The sequence below is a fragment of the Rhinolophus sinicus genome, chromosome 15, assembly GCF_057876585.1.
Source record: "Rhinolophus sinicus isolate RSI-liver-muscle chromosome 15, RSI-T2T, whole genome shotgun sequence".
Lineage (NCBI taxonomy): Eukaryota > Metazoa > Chordata > Mammalia > Chiroptera > Rhinolophidae > Rhinolophus > Rhinolophus sinicus.
Window position 1 is genome coordinate 28,045,950 of NC_142515.1, and position 13,029 is coordinate 28,058,978.

Here is a 13,029-nt window from a genome sequence, read left to right on the forward strand (position 1 = left end):
AAGACAAATACATCTTAAACACATAGGAAATGTCAAGAAAGGTAAAATAATTGCCCTATCCTGTTACAGGAAAGCAGAGGAGGGTTGAAATAGGAACGAATATAAAAAGCCAAGATTTTATGACGATATACCACATAAACAAAATGAAAGATAAAAATCATATGATTATATCAATAGATGCAGAAAAAGGGTTTGACAAAATCCAGGATCCACTTATGATTAAAAACTCTCAGCAAAGTGGGAATAGAGGGAACATACCTCCACATAATAAAGCCCATATACGACAAACACACAACTAACATCATATTCAACAAGGAAAAGCTAAGTGCTCTCCTTAAGGTAAGGAACAAGACAAGGATGTTCACTTTCTCCACTTTTATTCAACATAGTATTGGAAGTCCTCGCCACAGCAATCACAAAAGAGAACTAAATGAAAGACATCCAAACTGGAAAGGAAAAAGTAAAACTGTCATTATTTGCAGATGACATGATTCTGTATAGAGAGAACCCTAAAGATTCCACAAAAAAACTATTAGAATATATGAATTCAGCAAAATTAATATTCAGTAATCAGTTACATTTTATACACCAATACAAACTATCAGAAAGGAAATTAAGAAAACAATCTTATTTATAACTGCATCAAAAAAATAAAATACCTAGGAATAAATTTAACCAAGGAAGTAAAAGACCTATATTTGGAAAACTGTAAGACACTGAAGAAAGAAACTGAAAAAGATACAAATAAATGGAGGCACATACCATGCTGATGGATAGGAAGAAATAACATCATAAAAATGTCCATACTACCCAAAGCAATCTATAGATTTAATGCAATCCCTACCAAAATACCAATGGCATTTTTCACAGAACTAGAACAACTAACTAATCTTAAAACTTACATGAAACCACAAAAGACTCCCAATAGCCACAGAAATCTTGAAAAAGAAGAACAAAGTTGGAGGTGTCATGCTACCTGATGTCAAATTATACTACAAGGCCATAATAATCAAAACAGCATGGTACTGGCATAAAAACAAATACATAGATCAATGAAACAGGATAGAGAGCCCAGAAATAAATCCATGCCTATATGGTCATTTAATCTATGACAAAAGAAGCAAGAATATACATTGGCATAAAGACAGTCTATTCAATAAATGGTGCTGAGAAAACTGGATAGATTCATTCGTAAAACTGAAACTGGGCCACCTTCTTACTCCATATGTAAGAATAAACTCAAAATGGATTCTAAAGGCTTAAATGTAAGACCCAAAACCATAAAACTCCTAGAAGAAAACACACGCAGTAAACTCTTAGACATCACCCTTAGTAATATATTTTCTGATCTGTCTCCTCGGGCAAAGGGAAAAAAATAAAAAAATAAAAAAATGGGACTACTTCAAATACTACAGTTTGTGCACAGCAAAGGAAATCACTAACAAAACAAAAAAACAGCCTACTGAATGGGAGAAAATATTCACCAATGGTACATCTGATAAGGGGTTAATATCCAAAATCTATAAAAAAAAACAACCTCATACGACTCAACACCAAAAAACAAACTATCCAATTGACAAATGGGCAGAGGACCTGAATAGACATTTCTCCAAAGAGGATATACAGATGGCCAATAAACATGAAAAGGTGCTCAATGTCACTAATTATCAGAAAAATTCAAATTAAAACCACAATGAGATATCATCTCATACCTGTCAGAATGGCTATCATCAATAAATCAACAAATAGCAAGTGTTAGCAAGGATGTGGAGAAAAGGGAACCTTCGTGCACTGTTGGTGGGACTGAGAATTGGTGCAGCCGCTATGGAAAATGGTTTGGAGGTTCCTGAAAAAATTAAAAATAGAGCTACCTTATGACCTAGCAATCCCAATTCTGGGTATTTATCCAAAGAAACACGAATTCAAAAAGATATATGCACCCTTATGTTCACTGCAGTGCTATTACAATAGCCAAGATATGGAAGCAACCAAAATGCCCAATAGATAAAGATGTGGTACAATATACAATGGAATATTACTCGGCCATAAAAAAGAATGAAATCTTACCATTTGCAACAAACAACATGTATGGACCTAAAGGGTATTATGCTAAGTGAAATAAGTCGGACTGAGAAAGACAAATATACTATATGACCTCACTTATATGTGGAACATAAAGAACAAATGAACAAAACAGAAACAAACTCATAGATACAGAGAACAAACTGATGGTTGCCAGAAGGGAGAGGGGTTGGGGAGCTGGGTGAAAAAGGTGAAGGGATTAAGAAACACAAATTGGTATTTACAAAATAGTCATGGGGATGTAAAGCACAGCACAGAGAATATAGTCAACAATGTTGCGATAGCTATGCACTCGTACAGTGCCTGGTGGGTACTAGACTAATCGGGGGACAACTGCATGAATTACATAAATATTACTATGCTGTATACTGACACTAATATAAAATAATACCACATGTCAACTGTAACTGAAAAAGTAAATAATTTAAAAAAAAAGATTTTTGTCTCATACATTGGCTCAGAGACTTGTACAAAATATGGCTATGACTTGAACATCAACAATATACGCCTCCACATTTGTTTTAGGATGTATGGCTGAAACTTAAAGTTTTTAAAAAATAAATCCATTTCTATATCTAATTTCTTGATATCTTTTGTGTGAAATAGTAAGCAAAATTAAATTTAAGTTTAAAATATAAACAGCGTGCCTGATGATGACTATAATACTTACGATGGTCGATCCTCAAGAATCAGGGCAGTGGTAGAAAGCGGCTCAAATTCAAAATTCTTACGTCTTGAAGACTGAGGTTGTGGTCTACAGGTCCTACCTGTTCGTGCTTCGTATTCCTAGAGTAGATAAAAATGTACTTTATGCAGAGACCTTTCTAATTTTCAGTTTGTATTACTAAATCTGTAACATTAGTATATTATGCTATAAAAGGGACATATACAATTCATACATTAATCTGGTAAAAATATCAGGCAGACCAAAAAAAAGTAACTTTTTCCCCTGAAGGAAATTAAATTATATATTGCGTATAAAGTGTCAAAGTATATTAAGAGAGGGGAACATAAAGTACCAGCTATGCAAGTCCAGCTTTGAACAATCTACAAGTAGATAAGCCTACTTTCTAAACTTTCATCCCGATCAATGATGGAGATGTTGACAAAATAATCCCATTGTAATGCTTTGAAGATCTCTTTCAAGGGTGACATTGAACCTCTAATCAAATGTTGGTTTTGAATTCCAACCTACTTTGAATCTAACTACTATAAATCTACCTACTTACTCTAAATTTAAACAATTCACCAGCATATCCAAAAATATGGCCAAAGACAGCAAAATACTTCACTAAAATTAAGACACTGTTACTACAGTAGTGCTCTCTTATCTGTGGTTTCACTTTCTGTGGTTTAAGTTACTCACCATCAAACGCAGACCAAAAAAACGTTAAATGGAAAATTCCAGAAAGAAACAATTTACAAGAACACAGTTTTGAATAGCATGCTGAAATCTTGCACCATCCCAGTGGGACAGCAATCCCCCCTTTTAGTTTCTTAGCAGTCCTATAGGTTATCAGTAGCAGTCTCTTAGTATTCTTCTAGGTTATCATATGGGTGTGCTTGTGTTCAAGTAACCCTTATCAAGTCAATAGCAGCCTAAGGCTATGTCACAATGCCTCCGTCATTTGCCTCACTCCATCTCATCAGTAGGCATTGTATCATCTCACATCATCACAAGAAGGGTATGTACAGTATAATAAGATATCTTGAGAGAGAGAAACCACATTCACATAACTTTTATTATAGTATATTGTTGCAATTGTTCTATTTTATTATAAATTATTATTGTTAATCTCTTATCGTGCCTAACTTATAAATTAAACTTGATCATTGGTATGTATGTATAGGAATAAACATAGTATATGTAGAGTTCTGTACTATCCATGATTTCAGACATACACTGGGCATCTTGGAACATATCACCCGTGGAATTACTGTGCAGTATTTTTTTAATTCATCTGAACTGATAATCCTATTAAAAGAAATGAAGTTAATTTGATATATGTTCTTGGTGGACACTTTTAAATTTCTACAATTGAGCATATCTTCATAAATGTTCACAAACTTCCACTAAAATTTATTTCTAGAAATTTGCCAACGATCATTAATTAACAAGATTACTGACTTGGAATTTCCAGAAACCACATTTTCCCTTTATAAAAAAAAAAAAAAAAAAATCAAGCCAGTGTTTGCTCTTTACAACGTAGCACATGTATTTTTCATGAAATTATAAAAGATTCTCATTGATTTCATGAGATCTGCAAGCCCTTGGCAACTAGAAAAGACACTAATTTAAATGAAGAAAATTCAATGTACTGAAAGTCGATTGTTTTCACTTACGGCTATTTTCCTATCATTGCCTATAGTTCTTTTTATATTATTTGATTTTCCAACTCAAAAACGATTTCTCCCTACTAAATCAGACAGTTGTAAAATATGAACTGATGGTTCCATCCCTCTTAAAAAATTTGATGATCTTGTTGAAGCTTAATCTGATGTGAGATATTACTTTAAAAAAATAATTTATGTTGTCTTAAGCATTTTCTGACTTCAGCTTACTTTATGGGTCCTGCTGCTGTTTATAAAGGTTTGTACTGTCATTTTATACTTGTCTTCAGTTCTGCATCTCTTCTTCCACCTACGTCTCTCTTAATCTGAGAGTTCCTTTGTTTGCAAACTGCACTGAATTTTTAGAGGTTTTTTTCTCGTATTTCATAGAACTGTGTACACTCATTTTTAACTTTCATCCCAAAGAATTGTACAGCCTTTCAGAGTCAAAAGCCATTTTGACTGGGTCACTCATTTCTTTTTCTTTTGCAAATTTTCTTTTCTAACAACTAGGACATATATGTAATTATGATCCATGTTTCTTCATTTCAAACTCAAGTGTAACATATCTCCTTTTCTGGTAACGTTTTTCTTATTAAAAATCTTAGATACCATATATATGGAGTTAAAAATGAGCATACACAGTTCTATATATAATATGAGAAAGAAGCCTCTAAAAATTCAATGCATTTATACAAACGAACTCTCAGATATATATGTGAGGTTTGTTATCATTTAAATGGTACTGTTTTCCTACAGTGTGACCTGATCTCTGTGCCAGACAGAATACAGTAAGTATTATGCAATAAAGCATTCTCCATGCCAAAAAACAAACAAACAAAAAAGCTAGTGTATAAATAGCAAAATAAAACTTCTAAGTCAATGTAACATCTCGTATTTATTGACACAACATACCATATGCACTGTTTTAAACATTTAACTCATTTAATCCTTGAAACAACCCTGTGAGACACCAAACTCACAGTAGAAGAAACTGATCTTGCCATCTGCAGCAGCATGGATGGACCTGGAGGGTATTGTGCTGAGTGGAGTGTCAGAGAAAGATGCAATGTGATTTTGCTTACATATGGAATCTAAAGAACAAAGTAAACAAAATAGAAACAAACTCATAGATACAGAGAATATTTTGATGGTTGCCAGATGGGAGGGGAATTGGAGGTGGGTGAAAAACGGGAAGGGATTAAGAAGTACAAACTGGTTGTTACACAGCTGTCATGGGGATGTAGGGTATAGCACAGAAATATAGTCAATAATATTGTAATAACTATGTATGGTGTCAGATGGGTACTTGATTTATGGAAGTGATAGATGGAAGAGGGGTTGGGGGCAGGGTGAAAAAGGTGAAGGATTAAGAAGCATAAACTGGTAGTTATAAAATAGTCACAGGGATATAAAGTACAGCATAGGGAATATAGTCAGTAATATCTTAATAACTATGTATGATGTCAGGTGGATATTAGACTAGTCAGGGTGATCACTTCTTAAATTATATAAATGTCTAACCACTATGCTGTACACCTGAAATTAATATATAATAAAACTGAATGTCAAAATAAATAAAGTCTAAAAAAAAAGAAGAAACTGAGGCACAAAAACCATTTGTTGAAGGTCATGAATGTCAGGCAGTGTAGCTCCAGAGCCTGACCTTTTAATAGCTACATATTATCTTACTATGGTAACAGTCAAGTAGCTAGCTATGACAATTTAAAAGAATGAGATAGATAAAATCATCCAATGAGAGGCTAATGGGTAGATCAGGACGACAATATACTTCAATCAGTGATCCATCTAAACATCACATGAAAAGACCACCAAATAGTACGTTTCCCATTATGTTGCAACACAAAAGAACATGTACCATTCTTGAAAGATTCTTGCCAAAAGAAAAACCAAACTGAAATATGATTAAGCCTCTAGAATTGTGCTATCCAATATGGTAGTCAAAAGAAGTGATGCCAAATAAGTCACATATGTTTAAATATAACGAGAAAAGTATCAAGAAATCAGAACTATTAAGAGGTTCTCCTCTAGAGGGCTGGACTAGGAACAAGGGGCACTAGTTTTACTTATTTAGTATTATTAATTATTCAGTATTATTCAGTATTAATAAATTCAGTATTGTTTGACTTCTTACAAGAAATTGTTTGTAAGTGAGATCATTTATAGTCATGGTGGACTATTAACAAAGATTTTACTGAAGAGATGGAATCAGAATTGAGGCAAGAATGATGGGCATTAATTACACAGGCAGAGAGGATTGGAAAGAACAAGCGGTGGGGGGACAGGCGGGGGCAAGCAACGGCAAGGATCAGGGAAAAAAATTAATCTCACTGAATATGAAAAAGGATAAGAAATAAGTTTTGAAAGGTGTATGCTAAATTATGGAGACTTTCACTGGCCAAATTATTTGGAATTCACAATGGAGAGCCACTGAAAGTTTGGATGAAACCTAGCTTTGATGAGAGTAATCTTTCATTAAAAATGAACTGAAAAAGTACACATTTAATATAAAAGGCACCATGAAATGAGGCACCTAAACATCATTTTATCTACTTTACGAATAAGCTTTATACAGAATTGTCACTTAAATATTTTTCCCATGAGAAAAAAGTTGTATTCTAGCATGTCCCCTCACAGATCCTTAGCATAAAAATGCTTTAAGTTTCTAGAGGGTAATATTTTAGAAAGCTTTAAAAACATGGTATCAATCCATCCTTATCTGAAAAAGTATAGATGTATATACCCTGAATGACTCAAATATTTGCTGAATAAATTAAAGATGCTATTCTAATATAATTAAAATTGCAAATTATATTAGAAATAGTAAAATATTAAATATCACTACTTCCTAAATTGATCACAAGGCGATATCCTATTTATTAGTTAGGATGTCTATTATAACAAAAAACCCAATTCAAATTGGTTTGGGCAAATTTATCAGATCACAAGACTAAATATTCCACACACTTAGCTAATTTTGGACTCTGTTTGACCAAGAGGTTCGTAACATCAGTCAGAGGCCCCACTCTCAGCCACTCTCTCAGCTATGTCCTTCTTCATGTGTGGGCTTCATCAAGAGCAGGGGTGTCCAAAGGGCGGCCCGCGGGCCAACTGCGGTCCGCAATCCATTGTTAATTGGCCCGCAGCAAATTCCAAAAATATATTTAGTTTACTTAACTAAACCAGATGAAGCAATACGTACTTCACCTCGAGTGAGTGGCCCGGCTGTTTGTGTATTTTACCGCATATGGTCCTTGGTGAAAAACGTTGAAAAAAGTTTGGACGCCCCTAATCTAGAGGCTAGCTTGCTGCTCAGAGAAAGGACTGCAACAATGCCAATTGTCACAATTATGTATTATAGTTTTCAAAGATCCTCCAGTTGCTCTTCAGTAATTCCCACGAGAAAGAAAGCATCCTTTCAGGAAGGTCCCAGTAAATATCCCATCCCACAAGCAATCACAATGACCTGAGAAATAAGTTTTATGGACGACTTAAAGTCAATCAGGGCCTATCTCTGCAGCTGAAGCGAATCACATGACTCTTTAACTCTTGAGTCCACGGCAGTAGAGAGAGATATTAGTACTCAAGTTATTGAGAAGTAGCTCAAATACATAAGAATTCATTTAAAAATATAACCAAATAATATCTCATGAGTGAAATTCCTGAAGACATTTTCATTTTCAATCCATATGTAACATGTCATAAACCCCCCATGTTTCTTCTACAGAAGTTTATGAACTAAATATTGATAATTTCATAAGTTTTAAAGAAACTTTACAATGTTAAAAAGCAACTAGAAAAATCATAGTCCAAGGAAATCAGTAAATAATGCTATCTATAGTACACTCACTGTTTGAAAATACCATATCAATATGCTTCACTTTCTGCCAACGAAGTTCAGTTTTAACTGATCTGTTTTATGAGTAGTTGGGAGCTAGTTACCTGCCAAATGTAAAATAAGAAGCATTTAGTTTTTGTTTTAACATATTAATTGTATTTCTATGGGATGCTGTAATGAAGCCTGTTTATTTTTTTTAATTTAATGTATTCTTCATTTTCTACTCAAAATATTCTACCCTAGGAAATATGTTTACTTTATTGGTGTAACTAGAATAGTTGATAAAACCACTGCTAGGGGCAGGCCGACAAATATCTGTAGGATACTTTATTCTAGCTACTGTAAGAAAATTTGGGGGTGGCCCGTTAGCTCAGTTGTTAAAGCATGGCGCTCTTAACAACAAGGCTGCTGGTTCAATCCTCACATGGGCCACTGTGAGCTGCGCCCTCCACAACTAGACTGAAATAAGTACTTGACTTGGAGCTGATGGGTCCTGGAAAAATACACTAAAAATAAACAAAAGTTTAAAAAAGGATTTGAATCAAATTGGCACTTAATTCTAAGCCTGATCAAAAGATGGTAGGCAAGTGTTGGCATCTCCAAGAGCATAAAGTAGAAAAAATGACTTATAATACTAAGGAAAAACATCTTTTCCCTATATACACATAAAGGGAAAAGATGTTTATCCTCAAAATAATCTCTCAAAAAAGGAGGAAGCACATTTGCTTAACTACATCTCTCATAAATACGGGTGCTTTTTCTCTATTAATTTTGACACAGCAAAGCAGTATTTGGAGAAGATACATTATCTGGAAATTATCTCAATCAGTGCTATAGTTTGAAAGGTCACTTTTTGATCATTGAGGTTTTTCTGTTGTTTGTTGTTAAATTGGGAGTGGGAGAGGAAGAAACTGAACACAAAGTAAGTAAGGGTTCCCAGAGATATAACCATCCAATTGCAAACTGTCATAAAGAGACTTAAACATTAACTAAAAAAACATCATAGTAAGAGACTACGTTGTAGAGATGATAATTTAATACCTATAGGACAAATGAAAGAAAAAATATAATGCATTTGGAAATTTGTGGCTTGAGATGAAACTTCTCATAACAAGATAATACATAGAATTAAAAAGCACTGTATCTCCTGCAACTCGGACAAAAGTGAAAATGATGTGCTGGGGGTTAAAAACTACAAAACTGGTCACAGTAATAATGAACAGATTGATGTCAATGATGTATGCATATAGTTTTGAATAAATAAGCAACAATTTTCAATAAAAAGGCACTTTCTGAATATATATATATGTGTTGACTAAAAAATTCTTCAGAAAGATAGGGCAAATTCCCACTTGGTGGACTGGGTAATTCATACCAACTTACTTGCTGAAAAAAACCTCTGTGATCCCTGACAAAGGGGAAACAAGGTGAGCCTAACGATCACTCACTGTTGTGCATGGAGGCAACTCTAGAAATCAGTACAGGAAGGGGGGACTCAAAGAAAGCCTGGCTGTTAGTTTGGAAAGGCCAAATGGGGGGGGGGGGCAGAATTTGTGGGCCAGAGTAGCAGAAAAGAAAGCACTCCATTGAGAAAGAGCTCCAGAAATCTGCATAGGAGTTCTCTTGAGTCTTTAGCTGAATACTAATCTCCACATGTGCAAGGCAAAACACTACAAAGCGGTACAAAAAACAACTTCTAGGGAAAAAACAATTGCTGGAGAGTAGTAAGCAAAAACAGTTCCCAGAACTCACTCAGGGCTGAGAAGTATTCACATTCCCACAAACCATAATGGAAAGTCATCACCAAATACACAGGACATTTAGGAAATACCTGAATATTCAGACTCATCTGAAATTGTGCCAAGACAGAAGATAATCTTTAAAATGCTGAAAGAAAAAAATGCAGGGAAAAAACCCTGCTGACTTGGAATCCTATGCAAAGAAAAAATAGCTTTCAAAAATGAAAGCACAATAAAAATTGTTTTCAACTAAACAAAAACCAAATCTGTTGTCAGTAGACCTGCACTATAAGGTATTTTAAAGGAAAATTTTCAGGGAGAAAGAATATATCACATGAAAACATGAATCTACACGAAGAAATGAAAAGCATCAAAAATAGTAAATATGGATAAATATAAAAAACATTTTAGAAAACACAAAAATAAAAGACAAAAATATAAAAGTCATTTTTAAAAATTTTAAAGGATATCTGACGACCTAAAGTAAAAATAATACCAATGTATTGAGAGAATTACAATACCAAAATCGGAAGGGAGAGAATGGCAGTACACAATTGTAAGGTTATTACATTGCAAAGTGGTATAACACTGAGGGTAGATTGTGATCAATTAAAGATAAATACATAAGCCCTACAGCAGTGGTTCTCAACAGTGTCCCAGAGATGCTTTCATGGAGTCTGCAAATTCAAAATTATACTCATAATAGTGCTAATAGTTTGTCAACATTAGCCTTAATGGTGCTAAAGCAATGTTGAATAAAACTGCTGGTGCTCTAGCACAAATCAGAGTAATGACATCAAAATATACTGCTAATCACTGCATTCTTTGTGACTGCATTCTATGTGTTCACAATTTAAAAAGGAGGGGAGGCAGTTTCACTTAAGAATGTCTACGATGAGGTGCCAGCCCGGTGGCTCAGGCGGTTGGAACTCTGAGCTCCTAACGCCGAAGACTGCTGGTTCGATTCCCACATGGACCAGTGGGCTCTCAACCACAAGGTTGCCGGTTCGACTCCATCATGGGATGGTGGACTGTGCCCCCTGCAACTGAACCTGGAGCTGAGCTACACCCTCCACAACTAAGATTGAAAGGACAACAACTTGACTTGGAAAAAGTCCTGGAAGTACACACTGTTCCCCAATAAAGTCCTGTTCCCCTTCCCCAATAAAATCTTTAAAAAAAAAAAAAGGGATATTGGTGGAAAAACTGGTAAAATCCAAATGAAGTTTGGAGTTTAGTTAATAGTAATATACCAGTGTTGGTTTCTTAGTTTTGATAAATGTCCAGAGTAGAAAGATGTTAACATCGGGATAAATGAGTGAAGAGTATAAAGGAACACTGTATTTTCTTTTCAAACTTTTTGTAAATCTCAAGTTATTACAGCAACTCTTTGAGGTCCTTAATAAAAAGTTCATTAAAACAAACAAAAAATGATGAAGTGAGCCAATGCTTTAAAGGAAAGCAACTGTAAGTAATTGTTGCCAATAATAAAAGTCAATCTTTCAAGTGAAAATTAAATTCTGCAAAACTTGTAAAAGCCACCATCAGTTCGACCATAAGTTTCTAATACTTAAATTTTTCACATGAAATCAGTGGTGACATTACTGAAAGTTTTTGATATTATATACTGAAATGTTACAAAATTTGGATGATGTGCATAATATGGTGAACCACTATTTTCCCAATGATCAATGCAAGATATTACAAAACCAGGTAAGGCTAAAAACATTCATTCGAAGTGCAAGATTTTAATATAGCAGTTATATGATTTCAGATTCCACAGTATTACTTACCTTTAAGAAACTACCACTTGATGAGTTTTGAAATGGTATCAAAGAAGAATATCCACAATTATCTGAAAAGTCTATTAAAATGTCTCCTCTTTACTCTCTACATACTATCTTTGTAAGGCCAGATATTCTTCACATACTTAAACTAAAACAATATATAGCAAGAAATTGAATGCAGTAGTAGATATGACAATCTAGCCTTCTATCATTAAGCCAAACATTAAGGAGATATGCAAAAATGTAAAACAATGCCACTCTTCCCACTGTTTTTTTAATAGTTCTTTAAATAAAGTGTTACTTATATTAACATGTAATGACTTGATTATTGTTATTTTTTAATGCATTAATAAATACTTAAACATTTCAGTTTTATTTGGGGGTTAGCAATGACTGATAATCACCATAAACAAAAACTCTTTGAGGTCCTTAATAACTACGAATTCAAAGGAGTTGTGAAACTAAAATGTTTGAGAACTGTTGACCAAGAGCAACCACTGAAAAGTGAAAACAAAGGTATATTTAATAAGCTAACAGTGGAGATAAAATGGAGTACTAAAAATACTAACTTAATCCAAAAGAAGGTGGGAAAAGAAAAAAAAACAAAACCAAGACCAGATGGGCCAATTTGAAAAGAAATAGGAAAAGGGTAAATTTAAACCAGTCCATATTAACAATGGCATTAAGTGACACTCCCTTTACAAAGCAGATCAGACTGCATCAAAAGACTCAAATGCTATATACAAGAAACCCATTTTAAATATAAAGACCAACAAAAAGTAACAAGATGAAAAACAGATACCATGCAAACACTAATGGAAAGTAAACTGCAGTGGCTAAATGAAAGTCAGACAAAAACTTCATAATAAGAATTATTACCAGAGCAAAAAAGATACGACATTTAATAGTAAAGAAGGCAATTCATCAAGACATAAAAACAAAGCTTCCAAACACATGGAGCAAAAGGAGAAAAAGCCAAATAGATTATGGTGGAGAATTTATTACTTCTCTGTAAGTAATTAATAAAACAAGTAGACAGAAAATCAGCAAACTTATACAAAACTTGAACAACACTATCATTTAACATAACCTAACTGACATTTACAAAACACGCACCCAACATCTGCAGAATACACAGTCTTTTCAAGAGCACCTGGCTCAAATGGGTTCCCTATTAAATTCTACCAACAGTTAAGGAAGAAATGATACCAATTTTCTATAATCTCTTTCA

At 34.0% G+C, this 13,029-nt stretch overlaps 1 protein-coding gene across 2 annotated transcripts in view; it reads right to left on the reverse strand.

Annotated features, from left to right (window-relative positions):
- The window catches only part of TBC1D12 (TBC1 domain family member 12), an 83,833-nt gene that overhangs the window by 36,203 nt on the left and 34,601 nt on the right, over positions 1–13,029 (reverse strand). For both annotated transcript variants that reach the window (XM_019739838.3, XM_088791944.1), the window contains one exon: positions 2,753–2,868. In XM_019739838.3, coding sequence (XP_019595397.3) covers positions 2,753–2,868 — 116 coding nt within the window. The remainder of the gene's footprint in view (positions 1–2,752; positions 2,869–13,029) is intronic.